The sequence below is a fragment of the Oncorhynchus kisutch genome, unplaced genomic scaffold (genome assembly GCF_002021735.2).
Source record: "Oncorhynchus kisutch isolate 150728-3 unplaced genomic scaffold, Okis_V2 Okis02a-Okis13b_hom, whole genome shotgun sequence".
NCBI classification, from domain to species: Eukaryota; Metazoa; Chordata; class Actinopteri; order Salmoniformes; family Salmonidae; genus Oncorhynchus; species Oncorhynchus kisutch.
In genome coordinates, this window is record NW_022261979.1 from 8,501,862 (window position 1) to 8,523,092 (window position 21,231).

The 21,231-nt window shown below is 43.4% G+C and overlaps 1 protein-coding gene across 1 annotated transcript; it reads right to left on the minus strand.

Moving 5' to 3' along the window:
* Positions 1–3,713: 3,713 nt before the first annotated feature.
* On the minus strand, positions 3,714–8,169 carry LOC109885741 (SRY-box transcription factor 4). Its single transcript, XM_020477551.2, has one exon. The coding sequence runs from the start codon at positions 7,000–7,002 to the stop codon at positions 5,869–5,871; it is 1,134 nt and encodes a 377-aa protein (XP_020333140.2). The 5' UTR covers positions 7,003–8,169; the 3' UTR covers positions 3,714–5,868.
* Positions 8,170–21,231: the final 13,062 nt, after the last annotated feature.

The window sequence follows — 21,231 nt, forward strand, 5'->3', positions numbered from 1 at the left end:
AGATAGAAACAGTCCGTCTGGTGTATCTAGAGGTTGGTAGAGAAGACTGGTGTATCTAGAGGTAGAAACAGTCCGTCTGGTGTATCTAGAGATAGAAACAGTCCGACTGGTGTATCTAGAGGTAGAAGAAACAGTCCGTCTGGTGTATCTAGAGATAGAAACAGTCCGTCTGGTGTATCTAGAGGTAGAAACAGTCCGTCTGGTGTATCTAGAGGTAGAAACAGTCCGTCTGGTGTATCTAGAGGTAGAAACAGTCCGTCTGGTGTATCTAGAGGTAGAAACAGTCCGTCTGGTTGTATCTAGAGATAGAAACAGTCTGGCTGGTGTATCTAGAGATAGAAACAGTCCCGTCTGGTGTATCTTAGAGGTAGAAACAGTCCGTCTGGTGTATCTAGAGATAGAAACAGTCCGTCTGGTGTATCTAGAGATAGAAACAGTCCGTCTGGTGTAATCTAGAGGTAGAAACAGTCCGTCTGGTGTATCTAGAGATAGAAACAGTCCGTCTGGTGTATCTAGAGGTTGGTAGAGAAGACTGGTGTATCTAGAGATAGAAACAGTCCGTCTGGTTGTATCTAGAGGTTGGTAGAGAAAGACTGGTGTATCTAGAGGTAGAACAGTCCGTCTGGTGTATCTAGAGGTAGAAAACAGTCCGTCTGGTGTATCTAGAGGTAGAAACAGTCCGTCTGGTGTATCTAGAGGTAGAAACAGTCCGTCTGGTGTATCTAGAGGTAGAAACAGTCCGTCTGGTGTATCTAGAGGTAGAAACAGTCTGGCTGGTGTATCTAGAGATAGAAACAGTCCGTCTGGTGTATCTAGAGGTTGTAGAGAAAGACTGGTGTATCTAGAGGTAGAAACAGTCCGTCTGGTGTATCTAGAGGTTGGTAGAGAAAGACTGGTGTATCTAGAGGTAGAAACAGTCCGTCTGGTGTATCTAGAGATAGAAACAGTCCGTCTGGTGTATCTAGAGGTAGAAACAGTCTGGCTGGTGTATCTAGAGGTAGAAACAGTCCGTCTGGTGTATCTAGAGGTTGGTAGAGAAAGACTGGTGTATCTAGAGGTAGAAACAGTCCGACTGGTGTATCTAGAGATAGAAACAGTCCGTCTGGTGTATCTAGAGGTTGGTAGAGAAAGACTGGTGTATCTAGAGATGGAAACAGTCCGTCTGGTGTATCTAGAGGTAGAAACAGTCCGTCTGGTGTATCTAGAGATAGAAACAGTCCGTCTGGTGTATCTAGAGGTTGGTAGAGAAAGACTGGTGTATCTAGAGATAGAAACAGTCCGTCTGGTGTATCTAGAGGTTGGTAGAGAAAGACTGGTGTATCTAGAGGTAGAAACAGTCCGTCTGGTGTATCTAGAGGTAGAAACAGTCCGTCTGGTGTATCTAGAGGTAGAAACAGTCCGTCTGGTGTATCTAGAGATAGAAACAGTCCGTCTGGTGTATCTAGAGGTTGGTAGAGAAAGACTGGTGTATCTAGAGGTTGGTAGAGAAAGACTGGTGTATCTAGAGGTTGGTAGAGAAAGACTGGTGTATCTAGAGGTTGGTAGAGAAAGACTGGTGTATCTAGAGGTTGGTAGAGAAAGACTGGAGAGGCATATGGAGGTGGATTATTTTTGTTTGTGGAAGAACATATTGAAGTAAAATTACGCCGTTTCTTTCCATTTCCATAAGTACAGTACTTTCGGTGTGAGTAAGGTGAGGTAGACAGATTGACAGACGTCAACAAATCATCATGACAACAAAACAAAAAAAATTCAATGCGCTGGCTTTTCCTTCCTTGTAGGCCACTGGTAATGTGAGTGAGTGCATGGCTACTGGGTGACACTTGTTACCTGAAAGGAAGCCTCAGCAGGTTACTGCAGTTTACAGCCAGAGTGATGTTGAAACATATATATCTTTGGCTTTGGACCAATGAAGGAGCAGGTTGAGGTTCCCGAGTGGCGCAGCGGTCTAAGGCATTGCATCTCAGTGCTAGAAGCGTCACTACAGACACCCTGGTTTGAATCCAGGCTGTATCACAACCGTCTGTGATTGGTCTCCGCACAATTGGCCCAGCGTCGTCCGGTGTAGGCGGTCATTATAAATACGAGTTTGTTCTGAACTGACTTGCCTAGATAAATATATACAATGTGCAGGGATTACAGTAAACACACCCACTCAGACCCTAACTGACAATCCAATTTAATACATTTCCTTTCTATATAAATCCCCCATACTCCCCAGTATCCACTGATTTCCACAGGGTAATTTCTCTACTCCCACTAGCCCGGAAAGCAGCCCAGCAGTCATGCCTTTCCTCTCTCCCAGCCTGACACCCTCCCCTTCCCCCAAAGAGAGGAGAGGGGGTGGCTGAGGCTCTAGCCCCCCTTCCCCCTCCTGCTGGGTTTTTAGTGAGCCACTACCTTCATTCACCTCCCTCTCTATAATCAGCTGAGCTGAAGAGGGGGGGGGGGGGGATGAGATAGCTGCACTAACTTCCACTATCAGGTTAGCTAATAAAGTGGCTAATTGTATGGTTCTTAGAAGAATTCGAATGCAGAATGGAGAGGGATTATGTCAAGGTTTTAGTCCTTAAAATGACTATTCCCAATATCCATTCTAGCGTACCACTTAGGTTGAAGCAATGTATTAGAGTGTTCATTCTAATTAGGGTTCTAGAACTCAACAGAACCTTTTTAGTGCGTAGTTATTAACATAGTAACAAATACCAGGTTAGAAACTGAGAGAGAGTGTTGTGTTTATTAGACAAGCCTGGGCCTGTATTCGAAGTAGGAGCGCTGATCTAGGATCAGGTTAACCCACCCTCCCGTACATGTCATCTTATTCATTACTCTCTTAAAAGGTCAAACTGATTCTACTCTTGAGACTCTTGAACGTGAATACAGGCCCAGCCTGTTTGCTGTGCTGATTTGGGATGTCTCATCCTTGCATGTAGCCAGCCAGGGCCCATCCCCCCCACATACGCTAATACACTGTGCTGTCTGGGGAAGGGGGAGGGGAGGCACTGTCTGGGAGACAGACATGGAGCTAGGAAGTGAACATGCTGACTGCTGAATACCATAACCCTTGTAATGCCACTATAACATCACCTCCCAAGGACTATAAAGGAGACGTATTTATAACGATAGTTAGGGTAGATATTGGCCAGGGGTAGGGCCGTCATTGTAAATAAGAATCTGTTCTAAACTGACTTGCCTAGTTAAATAAAGGTAAAATAAACACTCATACACTGGACTGATGTTATAGACCATATTAAGGTACTTCTACTTCTTATACAGTATGTCTGTGAGAATGTGTGAAGTGTGGGATCTTCCATGTTATCACTCCCCAATATAAACTATCATAAACAACCACTGCTTTACCAATACAGGCCTTGTAGCCTTTAGACTAATGCCCTACATTGACTAGTGTACAGTACGCCATTTTCATTCCCTAAAAGGAGCACTTCTAATGCACGAGTAGGTTTTGTATACGTGGACATTATTTGTGTGCATTAAATGTACACCCTGTTTTCATGTTGTTGTTTTTTTTTTTTAAGCAGCATTTCTATACACGTACAAACATCAGACCAAGAATGCATCAACAGAGAGGAGTACGGTATAACAATGATTGTAGACTGTAAACATCAAGTATACATTAAAGTAGTGTTTAGAATTTTTTTTTTTAAAGGGATCTTCTATAGATCAAGACAGAATGAGTGGACAGAGACGAGGGATGTGTTTCAGTTCCAGCTGATTTTTATTTCCTTCTTGAAAAAAAAAAAAAAGTTATGTACAGAATTATCAACAATCTGACAGGCAGTGAATTGACACGATTAGCTGGCATGAGTCCCCCCCCCCCCCCCCTCCTCTTTTCAAAACTGTTGTTATGGCAATGATTAGACAAAACAATATTCCACACAGCATATTGCACAGAAATAGGATGAAAATAAAGTTAATATATCTAAAACTGTATATATATATATATATATATATATAAAATAAAAAATCCTGAACAACCACCTTAAACATAAGTAAAGATAGTAGAAAGCGATCAGTTCTAGTGCCTGTCATGGTATATCTTAACTACACATAAAACACACTATATTTTTGCTTATGATACACAGTCAAATGTACAAACATGTTTTCACGGTTTTATCCTCATTTTTCTTATCTTTTTATTTTTTATTTTTTTTTATATATAAACACAACAGCTATAACCTGAATCTGAAACACAAAATACTATTCATTCACCATGCCATAAGATACTAAAACAATTAGCTAGAGTTAGCGAACAAGTAGAAAAGATTACATATTCAAATACAATGAGAAAAGCAGAAGGTCTACATAATTGTTGTTTGCGGGAACTCAAAATGCGCAATTTGAATATTACTTTCTATGATTTTATATTCTTCCATCCAGTGGTTTTAACCCCGAATGTCGATATAAAAAACACCAAGAAATTGTTCATTTAAAGCTTACAATCTTTCTTTATTTAGGCAAGATTCCAAAATGAAATGCAGAAGTGTGCCTGCTCAAAATACTGTGTGTGTGTGAGTTGAAGCGCATGTTCACAGGGGTATTGAAAATGTGGTACTGTGTCTTTAAAAAGCCTGCAGATTGATACTGTAAACATGGACAGAAGGCCGATTCATGAGATAACCGGCCACCTGGATCTTTAAAATGAGGAAATCCAAACAGCGATATACACCGATTGACACCCCCCCCCCCCCCCCCCCCCCCTTTGATATATATCTGTACAAAAATACACACTGACAAAATAAACAAATGTTTCCTCTCTTTAAGTGTCAAAAGTCCACATTTAAATATAAAGAACCAAAAGTGAAAAGTCTAGCCCTTCTTTCAGCGAAGGAAACAGACGGTGAGGGAAAACATCATAACAAGACCAGTACAAGAAAAACAAAAAAAATAATTAAAATCGAAAATGTTTTGGCCAGTATATAAATACATCATATAAAAATGTCCTCTGAAAAAATGAACAAAAGGAAGAAAAAAAAAAATCGGTGAGAATTTCTCTATACATAAACATCAGAAAAAACATAAAATAATTTTGGTCCTGAATTGTAGAGATGTGTATAAAGTTCAGCACAGATTTCAGTTGCGTTTGAATCCTGAAGTTAAGAATTAAAACAGCTGGTGATTATTTTTTTTGGTTCCTTTTAGGTAAAAAAAAAAAAGGAATCAAACATAGCGCCCATCTATCCATTTAAATAACCCTAAAACTAGTTTCAACTGTTCGACAGTCTAACATACATCTCAGTAAAACAGAGGACAGGTAACATCATGCGTTTTATCTTTTAAAAAAAGGTTTGACTTTTAGGTCAACAACCCACCTGGTTCATAAATCCATCTGCCTCGATGACAACAACAACAAAAGGCTATCTCAGCCTATTTCTGTACCTCTGTAAGGCTTATGAAGTTCACTTGGCGATCATAAAAACGTTTCTCAACATGTCCCTTTTAAGTAACTAACATTGATTAATAAAGTATAGCTGACCTAAACCCGCCATCATTATAATCGTGCAAATCAATCACAGTTTTCCAGTTCTGATCGAGTGTTTCTTTCAATAGGACCCGATCACTCCTACTCAGGGCGCAACAATATGTTCCTCTCCAGTCGAGGCAATACTTCAGCTTACTTGTAGCCATGTCTCATAATAACAGTCGACAGTTGATTCTTGAAATAAAAAGCAAGTTATTCTCTCGCTTTGTTCAACAGTCAGCGCGTGGGGACTTGCAGTCTCTTTCTCGGCGGGAGGGACCCTTTGTAGGTTACGGTAAAAATCACTTTACCGGAATCCCTTTTTTTTGCTTAGAATAGTAAGACAACATTTCCTGCTTGTGGGTTTTCTCGTTCTCTATTTCTCTCGCTCAATACGTGAACACCAAATTAGAAATGGTCGACTCTAGCCAGTCTCCTGAAATCATCTCGCTCACCTCTGGGGTGCAGTAGTCGGGAAACTCAAAGTGAGAACCGGAGCCCGACTCGAAATTAAAATCCAAGTCTCTGTCCAAAACCGAGGACCCAAAGCTTCCCAGAGACATGCTGTCAAAACCAGGGCTAGAGTTAATGTCCAGTAGATCATCCTCAAACTCCTCATCTGATGAAGAGGATTGGGAGGAGGACGAGGAGTGAGAAGCGGAGGGAGTAGGGGAGGACGCCCGCATAGTAGTGTAGTCTTCCGAGGCGCTGGAGGGAGACTCGCCGCCCTGCCTGCTGCTGGCTGTCGCGTCCTCGTACAGGCTGAGTGGTTCGCTGGAATCCGCGGAGCTGCTGAGTGTGGGACTGGCGGGCACCGCTGCTGAAGACGGGCTCACACTGTGGCTAAGGCTGCTGCCCCCGAACACATACATACGCTTCTTCTTGTCGGGTATTAGTTTGGCAGCAGAAACAGACTTGGATTTGTAAAGAGAATGGTGATCTGTGCCGATGACTTGTTCTGGGAATGAGGGTGTTTTGGTGCTGTTCCCAAAAACTATTTTATGAGGTTTACTGGATGATTTTGAGCCACTCTTTTTAGAAGATGGTTTCATGCTGGTGTTACAGTTGCTACCGCTGATTTTTCCCTCCTTCTCGCCCCCCGGTTTGGAGCTGCTGGACTTCACCTTCTTTCTGGGCCGGTACTTGTAGTCTGGGTAGTCCGCCATGTGCTTAAGTCTGAGCCGCTCCGCCTCTCGTATGAAGGGGATCTTGTCGCAGTCTTTCAGTAGCTTCCAGCGCTTGCCCAGTCTCTTGGATATCTCCGCGTTGTGCATGTCCGGTGACTGCTCCATAATTTTACGCCTTTCAATCTGTGACCACACCATGAAAGCGTTCATCGGCCTCTTGATGTGACCGGTGGGTGTTTTGCACCAGGCGGGGTTCAGTTTGCCTTCCCCCGCGGAAGAAGCCGTGGATCCGGGGCTCGGTGAGGATGCCATGTCCAGGTCCATAGCTCCGGAATCGGACGACTCTCCCTCGAACACAGCCTCGGAGCTCTCCGCATTACTTGTCTTCTGTACCATGATTATAATGTCAATGAGAGTGCGCCTGCTTGCTCTCCAGTTCAGTTCCACACAGTAGGTTTATTTTTAAAAAGAAAAGTCTTTTATTTTACAATTCTAGCTGGCTGTGTGAATAGAAGTCAGTCCTGAGATGTGCCGAACCGGAACCACAGGAATCCGTTGATAGCCGTTAAAAATGCTGGATTTGTTAAAAGTTCTTTTTTTTCCCGAGTCTGTAATATGATACAGAACGAACGGTGTAAAACTGTCCCCCGTTTTCCACTCTGTTTCTTCCGACAATGCTTTATGTAGCCTAAGCTAATCAACTCTAGCAGTCGTGTAGGACATAAACATGTGCCGTGTAAGCAGCGGAAAGCAAACTGAGTGGCTGTGTGAGCGCACTGACACTGAAAATGTTCAAAGTTTCTAAAGTAAGGAAACTCTTTTTCTGCATAGCTTTTCTTCCCGAGCACCATGCGGGAAGAAGCTTGTTTCACTAGAACCAGGATCCACCTTTCAGCTGCGCACTCGGTAACTTTCAGCAGCCTCTAATTTCTCCCCGTGCAGCTTTATCCTTTTCCAAAGATATAATGGCGATACAATTCAGCCAATCCGTGGCTGTCTCTACCCTGTCTAGTGCCAAGACCACGCCCAGTTTCTTCTCATTGGACCAAAAAAAAAAGAAGGAATCTAATAATAATCAGCGCGTGCAATGAGGAGCTTTATGTCTGACCTCATTCCAGTATACACACAAACTTCTCTTTAAAGAGACATACTTATGTTTTGGACTTTTTCTACACCAACCAGCCATACCTATATCATGAAGGTATTGCTGTATGTATGGGAACCAGTCTAATGCGATGCATCATATCATTCAGAGTAGTATAGGCCTGCTGTTGCATAAGGGGAAGCATGGAACAACTTGTTCACTTTGTTTGGACTGTAGGTCTATTATGATAAAGAGATAATGTTTGAGGGAATATATAAATAGGTTCTAGCATATATTTGTATATGAGTAATTATACTAATGTATGATAATAACATATCCTGGTTGACCCTGCTATAATACAGAGGTGTAATATGATGTTTATAACAAAGTCATTTGTATTTAATTATATACTTATATTTTTATGGCCCCTACAGGTTCGTCGGGTTCATAACAATAACAAACATGGCATAATGTCACTCAACAGTTCAGTGAGTCTCGTTTTATTTCCAGCGCGAGTGCATTCAGTGCAAGCTCTGCTCGCAAACACGGAAATGTCTAGACACATGCATGCGGACTCCCTCAGTTGAGTTGTTGTACTGGTGAGAAGAGATTCTTCAGCAGGCTCCGCTTTCACCAGGCTGACTCCGAGAGAGGGCGGAGCCGAGGACGACACGGGCGTTCCTTTGTCACATTACGCACGCCCAGCACTCACTGCTGTAGCTGGCGGAGAGGAGAGAGGAGAGAGGTGGAAGCTGAGACTACACAGTACACTTTATTTATTTTTTAGATACAAATGGCTATGGTAGACCGGAGAGCGTGGTAATAAGACACACGGGAGAAAGCGTTTTTACGCATGAGGCATGAGCACTTTTGCGCACGAACATTGAGTGGAACAAAACACAACATTTCATGAACACACAATATTCTGAGTTCTCACATCTACCTCCTAGAATAGAAAGATATTATAATGACTTAAAACATCACCCCCAGTTGCCTTTGTTGCCAATGTTTTTTTATATTACACAGGTATTAAAGCAGACGGCGAATATCACAAAACAGCCAAGTTCACTTCTGAGGAACAGCGATGCGTTTTGTGTGTGTCACTAGATGGCAGCGCGGAGCTAAATGACAGAGTTCTCTACCTATGAAAGAATTCAGACACAGCTCCGCTCCCAGAACCTCGCATATGTAGGAGAGATGAATTACATAATGTTACCCGGTCAAACACTCAGCCAATCGGTCGAACATTGTTTTGCTGCACAGTCAGTAACTACTGAGAGTGTTTGTAATTCTGATCACCATTCCGACTTTGTCAAAGGCCAATCAAGTGAAATTCATTCAAGGTGTTATTATTACAGGTAGGCTATCAACCTTTAGCTGTGCTGTTCATTACAGGCAGACCTAGTACACACGTACCGCTACAGCCCATCACGAGACTGAGGCGTCACAGATGAAGAAACAAAAAGAGATTCTAATTGTTCAACCCGGTAGCAGCCTCAGACGTAGATATACCGCATGTCACTGAGCACAATTGTGCTTCATAATATATGGTCTGATATCTGTCCGCAAGTAAAGCGAGTTAAAGCACATGTAATTGCGCTCCAGTTTGTGTGGGTTCATTGAGAATGACTGGAATATACATGGAGTGACAACTCATAAACCAAAGAGCTCGACGCTTACCCATAGAAATAGAACCGATAGAATTTAGAAAAGGGCTTGAAACCTCGAACCTTGGCAATTTGACTGGTAAACTCATGGGTGGCAGCCAAAACACTCGCAATCTACACTGTTCTATAGAGGTTGTTTCTATGCGTTAACCCGGCCCCCAAAACCTCGAAACCTAACCCTATTCTCTGCTCTTAATACAACATAATAACAGTAATAGATGGAGACAGTGAAGACGAGGTCGGACTAGGGCTACAGCCCAGCACCTGGCTGAGGGGGTATCGGGTGTTCTATCCACACCTTGACCAGATGGCTTGTGGCAGCATTGTTCCATTCACCGCCAGAGGGAAAGAAAACACTATTACGACGTTTTGTATTTCTCTTGAAAAGCAGAGATCCCGTTTCAATAGTTTACCAGTTTTACGAGCATATTTTTGTATGTTGATTGCACATTTTTTTTGTATGGTGCGTCATTGAGCACACGTTGGGTGGTGGGTGGGTGGACTATAGTGTCGTGGATAAAAGCCTCTCATTTTAAAGTGTGTGTGTGTGTGTGTGTGTGCGAGCGTATGTGATAGAGAGAGAAAAAGAGAGAGAGAAAGAGAGAGAGAGAGAGAGAGAGAGAGCGTCAATGCTCGCGTTCGTGCGTGTGTATTTGAATAGAAATCTTCAATGCATTTCAAACTTTCTTTAACTACTTTTGTTTAACGTTTGCGCAGCTGCCACGCGAGTGCTTTAGAATGGGTCGCGTGCCAGTCTAATCGCAACAGGTGTTCAGCGCCTCGAGCTGCTCCCTCTTCTCGGATTCTCTGTTCTGGAAACTGTCGGTTCTTCCAACAAATAAACCTCAAAAGTTTCCAATGTCTTTAGCAACATGTACATGTCGTCAAAGCAATAACAGTATATGCACATCGACTTATTCACCACTTTTATCATTCATATTTATGATTTCATAGTCAATTATTTCATTTAATTAGCCTACTTAAAAATCTTGACCATTAATCTTTTATTAGATTTTTTATTCATCTTTAAAAATATATATATATATTAATCCTGACCAGTGTATCCCTGATTCAATAATATACTCTTCAACTGCCTTGAATTTGTACAATACAAGGAGAAAAGTTAAGCTCGGCGTGTGTAGCCAATCAGCGACGTCACTTCCCGTATTGATGACACACGCATGGAATGCGTAAGCCACATGATTCGCCAGATACACGCTTGATGATTTCTGATACGTTATCTATATCACCAGATGGTCATATTGCACGGAATGCCACTGTTCATTTTGTGCAAGTCTCCACACATACAGAGAGACCTCTGTCATGATGAGCATTGATTGGAAAATGACAAGTCCTATCCTAAAACATATAGAGACTTAACATATAGAGACTTAACGTATGCAAAATACATGCATTGTATTGATGTATTTGGGATACAAAACAATGATTTATATATTTTAGGCCTTTGCCCGCGGATGTTAAGTTAGTATTCACCTCAGACAGTATAGAAAACGTTCTTACATTTAGTTTAAAAAAAAAAACACTTAACATTTTCATTAAAACCATTACTCTTAATCATTCACAAACTCTGTGTTATTCATTGCAAAAGGGACAGATGGTAGCCTAAGCTCACCATTCAGCGTGTCATATATGAAATGTATTGATTCATATGCATGTTTAAACAGGTGAGCCTTATCTTATCCAGGTAGCAGCCGTCAGGCAGCGTAGCTCTGTTAATGATTCCCCGGGCGTCAACACGTTAATCCTGTAGCCCATTCGGACAAGAGATCATTGTTTAGTGTCAAACTCTGATTCCTGAAGTCGAGCTGAGTTAGTTTGAACATCTGCCCGTTTTCAAGGTTGTAGTTTTTTTTTTTTACAGGGCCTCCTGAGATCGGGTTGCAGGTGTTGTCATATACACACAGAGATTCGATCAGGTTCTCAGAGTATAAACAGAAGATATATTAGTCAATTCTAGGACATAGTTGCCTACGTGTAAAAACATATACAATTAAGACTGACTGTCTCCTAATACTGCAAACAGAAAGGGCCTTTATATAAGCCTGTGTATCGAACCCAGATAGATACTGCAAACAGAAAGGGCCTTTATATAAGCCTGTGTATCGAACCCAGATAGATACTGCAAACAGAAAGGGCCTTTATATAAGCCTGTGTATCGAACCCAGATAAATACTGCAAACAGAAAGGGCCTTTATATAAGCCTGTGTATCGAACCCAGATAGATACTGCAAACAGAAAGGGCCTTTATATAAGCCTGTGTATCGAACCCAGATAGATACTGCAAACAGAAAGGGCCTTTATATAAGCCTGTGTATCGAACCCAGATAGATACTGCAAACAGAAAGGACCTTTATATAAGCCTGTGTATCGAACCCAGATAGATACTGCAAACAGAAAGGGCCTTTATATAAGCCTGTGTATCGAACCCAGATAGATACTGCAAACAGAAAGGGCCTTTATATAAGCCTGTGTATCGAACCCAGATAGATACTGCAAACAGAAAGGACCTTTATATAAGCCTGTGTATCGAACCCAGATAGATACTGCAAACAGAAAGGACCTTTATATAAGCCTGTGTATCGAACCCAGATAAATACTGCAAACAGAAAGGGCCTTTATATAAGCCTGTGTATCGAACCCAGATAGATACTGCAAACAGAAAGGACCTTTATATAAGCCTGTGTATCGAACCCAGATAGATACTGCAAACAGAAAGGGCCTTTATATAAGCCTGTGTATCGAACCCAGATAGATACTGCAAACAGAAAGGGCCTTTATATAAGCCTGTGTATCGAACCCAGATAGATACTGCAAACAGAAAGGGCCTTTATATAAGCCTGTGTATCGAACCCAGATAGATACTGCAAACAGAAAGGGCCTTTATATAAGCCTGTGTATCGAACCCAGATAGATACTGCAAACAGAAAGGGCCTTTATATAAGCCTGTGTATCTAACCCAGATAGATACTGCAAACAGAAAGGGCCTTTATATAAGCCTGTGTATCGATAAATACAAACTATTCAAAGTTCACTTATAAAAACTCCTCATTCTTTATATTTTAATCCAACCTGTTTGAGGGATGTTTCGTTTCCACCGTGGAACATTTTAACACGCGTCGTGTGGTACATCCATATTGAACAGAGGGACTGACATGGACCTTCAGGGTTCAGTCACAGTGACACACACACACACACCTGGGAGATATATCATGTCTGGGTCATGGTGTCATGGCCGGGGGAATCAGAAGCTCATACATGAGCACTGAGAAGTGACCATCGTTTCTGCTGTTTCTTTGTGTGTGTGTGTGTGTGTGTGTGTGTGTGTGTGTGACCCTGTCACCATTACAGAAAAGCATACCTAAACAGCGAGAAGTGACTGCTTTGGGGACCACCATGTCACCTGTGTCGACTGGTCTGACAGCAGAGAGGCATCACAGGGCTCTCTGTCCTCCCTGAGGCCTGTATGTCTGCAACCTACAGGCTGGGGGTTGGGGCCACAGACCAGGCAGAGACTCTGTCATCCCTGAGGTCGCCTGCCTCTTGGCTGTGGGCTGAGAGCTGGGGGGCTGGGGCCACAGACCAGGCAGAGACAAGAGCAGAGACCCTGTCGTCCCTGAGGTCACCTGCCTCCCGGCTGGGGCCTAGGAGACCAGAGGCTGTGACTTAAATGACAAGGTGCTCCCTCTCTGGGACTTGAGGTCCACTGGCCCCTGGCTGGGGGCTGAGGGCTCAGTACCACAGACCAGGGACCCCTGTCGATCCCCAGGAGCATCGAGCTTAAGGCTGAGTGCTCAGGGCTGACACCGACACAGAAGGGGGCTGTGACATAGGTCCCAATATGCTCCCTCTCAGGGGCTTGATGGTCCTAGTCAATATCAAGGTTGCGAGGGTAATGATTAAGAGACCAGATTGGGGGGTATAGGGAACAAGATGAGGGGCCAGAGATGACGGGGTAATAGTTAGATTATTATTCATTTTTTTAACCTTTATTTAACTAGGCAAGTCAGTTAAGAACAAATTCTTATTTTCAATGACGGTCTAGGAACAGTGGGTTAACTGCCTGTTCAGGGGCAGAACGACAGATTTGTACCTTGTCAGCTCGGGGGTTTGAACTTGCAACCTTCCGGTTACTAGTCCAACGCTCTAACCACCAGGCTACCCCGTCATCTAACCCTTATCCTACAATCTAACCCTTACAATACAATCTAACCCTTACCCTACAATGGGGCCCATTGTAGGGTAAGGGTTAGATTGTAGGGTAAGGCTTAGATGACGGAGTAAGGGTTAGATTGTAGGATAATGGTTAGATTATAGGGTAAGGGTTAGATGATGGGATAAGGGTTAGATTTTAGGGTAAGGGTTAGATTGTAGGGTAATGGTTAGATTGTTCAGGTTAGTTATCATTGTTTTAGTTCACAATGGAGCCCCTAGTTCCACTCTTCATACCCCTGATAACTCCTTTGTCCCACCTCCCACACATGCGGTGACCTCACCCATTACTACCAGCATGTCCAGAGATACAACCTCTCTCATCATCACCCAGTGCCTGGGCTTACCTCCGCTGTACCCGCACCCCACCATACCCCTGTCTGCGCATTATGCCCTGAATATATTCTACCATGCCCAGAAACCTGCTCCTCTTATTCTCTGTCCCCAACGCTCTAGGCGACCAGTTTTGATAGCCTTTAGCCGCACCCTCATACTACTCCTTCTCTGTTCCGCGGGTGATGTGGAGGTAAACCCAGGCCCTGCATGTCCCCAGGCACCCTCATTTGTTGACTTCTGTGTTCGAAAAAGCCTTGGTTTCATGCATGTCAACATCAGAAGCCTCCTCCCTAAGTTTGTCTTACTCACTGCTTTAGCACACTCTGCTAACCCTGATGTCCTTGCTGTGTCTGAATCCTGGCTCAGGAAGGCCACCAAAAATTCAGAGATTTCCATACCCAACTATAACATCTTCCGTCAAGATAGAACTGCCAAAGGGGGAGGAGTTGCAGTTTACTGCAGAGATGGCCTGCAAAGTAATGTCATACTTTCCAGGTCCATACCCAAACAGTTCGAACTACTAATTTTGAAAATTACTCTCTCCAGAAATAAGTCTCTCACGGTTGCCGCCTGCTACCGACCCCCCTCAGCTCCCAGCTGTGCCCTGGACACCATTTGTGAATTGATCGCCCCCCATCTAGCTTCAGAGTTTGTTCTGTTAGGTGACCTAAACTGGGATATGCTTAACACCCCGCCAGTCCTACAATCTAAGCTAGATGCCCTCAATCTCACACAAATCATCAAGGAACCCACCAGGTACAACCCTAACTCTGTAAACAAGGGCACCCTCATAGACGTCATCCTGACCAACTGGCCCTCCAAATACACCTCCGCTGTCTTCAACCAGGATCTCAGCGATCACTGCCTCATTGCCTGTATCCGCTACGGAGCCGCAGTCAAACGACCACCCCTCATCACTGTCAAACGCTCCCTAAAACACTTCTGTGAGCAGGCCTTTCTAATCGACCTGGCCCGGGTATCCTGGAAGGACATTGACCTCATCCCGTCAGTTGAGGATGCCTGGTCATTCTTTAAAAGTAACTTCCTCACCATTTTAGATAAGCATGCTCCGTTCAAAAAATGCAGAACTAAGAACAGATACAGCCCTTGGTTCACCCCAGACCTGACTGCCCTCGACCAGCACAAAAACATCCTGTGGCGGACTGCAATAGCATCGAATAGTCCCCGTGATATGCAACTGTTCAGGGAAGTCCGGAACCAATACACGCAGTCAGTCAGGAAAGCTAAGGCCAGCTTCTTCAGGCAGAAGTTTGCATCCTGTAGCTCCAACTCCAAAAAGTTCTGGGACACTGTGAAGTCCATGGAGAACAAGAGCACCTCCTCCCAGCTGCCCACTGCACTGAGGCTAGGTAACACGGTCACCACTGATAAATCCATGATTATCGAAAACTTCAATAAGCATTTCTCAACGGCTGGCCATGCCTTCCGCCTGGCTACTTCAACCTCGGCCAACAGCTCCGCCCCCCCCGCAGCTCCTCGCCCAAGCCTCTCCAGGTTCTCCTTTACCCAAATCCAGATAGCAGATGTTCTGAAAGAGCTGCAAAACCTGGACCCGTACAAATCAGCTGGGCTTGACAATCTGGACCCTCTATTTCTGAAACTATCTGCCACCATTGTCGCAACCCCTATTACCAGCCTGTTCAACCTCTCTTTCATCTCGTCTGAGATCCCCAAGGATTGGAAAGCTGCCGCAGTCATCCCCCTCTTCAAAGGGGGAGACACCCTGGACCCAAACTGTTACAGACCTATATCCATCCTGCCCTGCCTATCTAAGGTCTTCGAAAGCCAAGTCAACAAACAAGTCACTGACCATCTCGAATCCCACCGTACCTTCTCCGCTGTGCAATCTGGTTTCCGAGCCGGTCATGGGTGCACCTCAGCCACACTCAAGGTACTAAACGACATCATAACCGCCATCGATAAAAGACAGTACTGTGCAGCCGTCTTCATCGACCTCGCCAAGGCTTTCGACTCTGTCAATCACCATATTCTTATCGGCAGACTCAATAGCCTCGGTTTTTCGGATGACTGCCTTGCCTGGTTCACCAATTACTTTGCAGACAGAGTTCAGTGTGTCAAATCGGAGGGCATGCTGTCCGGTCCTCTGGCAGTCTCTATGGGGGTGCCACAGGGTTCAATTCTCGGGCCGACTCTTTTCTCTGTGTATATCAATGATGTTGCTCTTGCTGCGGGCGATTCCCTGATCCACCTCTACGCAGACGACACCATTCTATATACTTTCGGCCCGTCTTTGGACACTGTGCTATCTAACCTCCAAACAAGCTTCAATGCCATACAACACTCCTTCCGTGGCCTCCAACTGCTCTTAAACGCTAGTAAAACCAAATGCATGCTTTTCAACCGGTCGCTGCCTGCACCTGCATGCCCGACTAGCATCACCACCCTGGATGGTTCCGACCTAGAATATGTGGACGTCTATAAGTACCTAGGTGTCTGGCTAGACTGCAAACTCTCCTTCCAGACTCATATCAAACATCTCCAATCGAAAATCAAATCAAGAGTCGGCTTTCTATTCCGCAACAAAGCCTCCTTCACTCAAGCCGCCAAGCTTACCCTAGTAAAACTGACTATCCTACCGATCCTCGACTTCGGCGATGTCATCTACAAAATGGCTTCCAACACTCTACTCAGCAAACTGGATGCAGTCTATCACAGTGCCATCCGTTTTGTCACTAAAGCACCTTATACTACCCACCACTGCGACTTGTATGCTATAGTCGGCTGGCCCTCGCTACATATTCGTCGCCAGACCCACTGGCTCCAGGTCATCTACAAGTCTATGCTAGGTAAAGCTCCGCCTTATCTCAGCTCACTGGTCACGATGGCAACACCCATCCGTAGCACGCGCTCCAGCAGGTGTATCTCACTGATCATCCCTAAAGCCAACACCTCATTTGGCCGCCTTTCGTTCCAGTACTCTGCTGCCTGTGACTGGAACGAATTGCAAAAATCGCTGAAGTTGGAGACTTTTATCTCCCTCACCAACTTCAAACATCAGCTATCTGAGCAGCTAACCGATCGCTGCAGCTGTACATAGTCTATTGGTAAATAGCCCACCCTTTTCACCTACCTCATCCCCGTACTGTTTCTATTTATTTACTTTTCTGCTCTTCTGCACACCAATATCTCTACCTGTACATGACCATCTGATCTTTTATCACTCCAGTGTTAATCTGCAAAATTGTAATTATTTGCCTACCTCCTCATGCCTTTTGCACACATTGTATATAGACCCCCCCTTCGTTTTCTACTGTGTTATTGACTTGTTAATTGTTTACTCCATGTGTAACTCTTTGTTGTATGCTCACACTGCTATGCTTTATCTTGGCCAGGTCGCAGTTGCAAATGAGAACTTGTTCTCAACTAGCCTACCTGGTTAAATAAAGGTGAAATAAAAAAAAGATTGTAGGGTAGGGGGTTAGATTGTAGGGTAAGGGTTAGATTGTAGGGTAAGGGTTAGATTGTAAGGTAAGGGTTAGATTGTAGGGTAAGGGCTAGATTGTAGGGTAAGATTGTAGGGTAAGGGTTAGATTGTAGAATAAGGGTTAGATTGTAGGGTTAGATTGTAGGGCAAGGGTTAGATTGTAAGGTAAGGGTTAGATTGTAGGGTTAGATTGTAGGGTAAGGGTTAGATTGTAAGGTAAGGGTTAGATTGTAGGATAAGGCTTAGATGACGGGGTAAAGGTTAGATTGTAGGATAATGGTTAGATTATAGGGTAAGGGTTAGATGATGGGATAAGGGTTAGATTGTAGGGTAAGGGTTAGATTGTAGGGTAAGGGTTAGATTGTAAGGTAAGGGTTAGATTGTAGGATAAGGCTTAGATTGTAAGGTAAGATTGTCGGGTAAGGGTTAGATTGTAGGATAAGGGTTAGATTAAGGGTTAGATTGTAGGGTAAGGGTTAGATTGTAGGGTAAAGGTTAGATTGTAGGGTAAGGGTTAGATTGTAAGGTAAGGGTTAGATTGTAGGATACGGGTTAGATTGTAAGGTAAGGGTTAGATTGTAGGGCAATGGTTAGATTATAGGGTAAGGGTTAGATGATGGGATAAGGGTTAGATTGTAGGGTAAGGGTTAGATTGTAGGGCAATGGTTAGATTATAGGGTAAGGGTTAGATGATGGGATAAGGGTTAGACTGTAGGGTAAGGGTTAGATTGTAGGGTAAGGTTTAGATTGTAAGGTAAGCGTTAGATTGTAGGGTAAGGGTTAGATTGTAGGGTAAGGGTTAGATTGTAAGGTAAGGTTTAGATTTTAAGGTAAGCGTTAGATTGTAGGGTAATGGTTAGATTGTAGGGTAAGGGTTAGATTGTAGGGTAAGGGTTAGATTAAGGGTTAGATTGTAAGGTAAGGGTTAGATTGTAGGTTAAGGGTTAGATTGTAGGATAAGGGTTAGATTAAGGGTTAGATTGTAGGGTAAGGGTTATATTGTAGGGTAAGGGTTAGATTGTAGGGTAAGGGCTAGATTGTAAGGTAAGGGTTAGATTGTACGGTAAGGGTTAGATTGTAGGATAAGGGTTAGAATGTAAGGTAAGGGTTAGATTGTAGGGTAGGGTTAGATTGTAAGGTAAGGGTTAGATTGTAGGGTAAGGGTTAGATTGTAGGGTTAGATTGTAGGATAAGGGTTAGACTGTAGGATAAGGGTTAGATTAAGGGCTAGATTGTAGGATAAGGGTTAGATGACGGGGTAAAGGTTCGATTGTAGGGTAATGGTTAGATTATAGGGTAAGGGTTAGATGATGGGATAAGGGTTAGATTGTAGGGTAAGGGTTAGATTGTAGGGTAAGGGTTAGATTGTAAGGTAAGGGTTAGATTGTAGGATAAGGGTTAGATTGTAAGGTAAGGTTTAGATTGTAGGGTAATGGTTAGATTATAGGGTAAGGGTTAGATGATGGGATAAGGGTTAGATTGTAGGGTAAGGTTTAGATTGTAAGGTAAGGGTTAGATTGTAGGGTAAGGGTTAGATTGTAGGGTAAGGGTTAGATTGTAGGGTAAGGGTTAGATTGTAGGATAAGGGTTAGATTGTAGGATAAGGGTTAGATTAAGGGCTAGATTGTAAGGTAAGGGTTAGATTGTAGGGTAAGGGTTAGATTGTAGGATAAGGGTTAGATTAAGGGTTAGATTGTAGGATAATGGTTAGATTGTAGGGTAAGGTTTAGATTGTAGGGTAAGGTTTAGATTGTAGGGTTAGGGTTAGATTGTAGGAGAAGGGTTAGATTGTAAGGTACGGGTTAGATTGTAGGGTAAGGGTTAGATTGTAGGGTAAGGGTTAGATTGTAGGGTAAGGGTTAGATTGTAGGGTAAGGGTTAGATTGTAGGGTAAGATTGTAGGGTAAGGGTTAGATTGTAGGAGAAGGGTTAGATTAAGGGTTAGATTGTAGGGTAAGGGTTAGATTGTAGGGTAAGGGTTAGATTGTAGGATGAGGGTTAGATTAAGGGTTAGATTATAGGATAAGGGTTAGATTGTAGGGTAAGGGTTGGATTGTAGGTTAAGGGTTAGATTGTAGGATAAGGGTTAGATTAAGGGTTAGATTATAGGATAAGGGTTAGATTGTAGGGTAAGGGTTAGATTGTAGGTTAAGGGTTAGATTGTAGGGTAAGGTTTATATTGTAGGGTAAGGTTTAGATTGTAGGGTAAGGGTTAGATTGTATGATAAGGGTTAGATTAAGGGTTAGATTGTAGGGTAAGGTTTATATTGTAGGGTAAGGTTTAGATTGTAGGGTAAGTCTTAGATGATGGGATAAGGGTTAGGTGATGCCTAGTTTAAAGGTGGTGTGAGGGCTCTTGCCTTTTAGTATTAAAGAACTTAAGAATAAAATACCAAGTTGGTTAAATTATACTTTTGTCTTTACTGTGGAAGTCAGTTGAGAGGGCCTTTTTCTATCACTTATATCTCGCAAATGAATTGACTCCACAGTTGCTAATTTGTACATGGAGGGTGAAAAACGTCCACCTTTTTCTTTCAAAGATTGGTGTTAGGTGAACAGCTTTCAGGCATCGCCAGTCTCCGAGCACGAGGATTGCAATGCCCCTAGAGAATTCCTTCCTTGTACTGGAGACATGTGAAAGACAAAAGTACATTGGATCCAATTTAGCCATGAAGCTGACAAACTGCTGCCACACCAATTTACAGGCTAACAGCAGNTCTGGTGTATCTAGAGGTTGGTAGAGAAATACTGGTGTGTCTAGAGATAGAAACAGTCCGTCTGGTGTATCTAGAGGTAGAAACAGTCGTCTGGTGTATCTAGAGGTAGAAACAGTCCGTCTGGTGTATCTAGAGGTTGTAGAAAAGTCCGTCTGGTGTATCTAGAAGGTAGAAAACAGTCCGTCTGGTGTATCTAGAGATAGAAACAGTCCGTCTGGTGTATCTAGAGGTAGAAACAGTCCGTCTGGTGTATCTAGAGGTAGAAACAGTCCGTCTGGTGTATCTAGATGTAGAAACAGTCTGGCGGGTGTATCTAGAGGTAGAAACAGTCCGTCTGGTGTATCTAGAGGTAGAAACAGTCCGTCTGGTGTATCTAGAGGTAGAAACAGTCCGACTGGTGTATCTAGAGATAGAAACAGTCCGTCTGGTGTATCTAGAGGTAGAAACAGTCCGTCTGGTGTATCTAAGATAGAAACAGTCCGTCTGGTGTATCTAGAGGTTGGTAGAGAAAGACTGGTGTATCTAGAGATAGAAACAGTCCGTCTGGTGTATCTAGAGGTTGGTAGAGAAAGACTGGTGTATCTAGAGGTAGAAACAGTCCGTCTGGTGTATCTAGAGGTAGAAAACAGTCCGTCTGGTGTATCTAGAGGTAGAAACAGTCCGTCTGGTGTATCTAGAGATAGAAACAGTCCGTCTGGTGTATCTAGAGGTTGGTAGAGAAAGACTGGTGTATCTAGAGGTTGGTAGAGAAAGACTGGTGTATCTAGAGGTTGGTAGAGAAAGACTGGTGTATCTAGAGGTTGGTAGAGAAAGACTGGTGTATCTAGAGGTTGGTAGAGAAAGACTGGAGAGGCATATGGAGGTGGATTATTTTTGTTTGTGGAAGAACATATTGAAGTAAAAATTACGACGTTTCTTTCCATTTCCATAAGTACAGTACTTTCGGTGTGAGTAAGGTGAGGTAGACAGATTGACAGACGTCAACAAATCATCATGACAACAAAACAAAAAAAATTATTCTATGCGCTGGCTTTTCCTTCCTTGTAGGCCACTGGTAATGTGAGTGAGTGCATGGCTACTGGATGACACTTGTTACCTGAAAGGAAGCCTCAGCAGGTTACTGCA

Excerpts from the sequence above, each read along its gene's own strand:
- LOC109885741 (XM_020477551.2), bottom strand. The coding sequence starts at position 7,002 with ATGGTACAGAAGACAAGTAATGCGGAGAGCTCCGAGGCTGTGTTCGAG.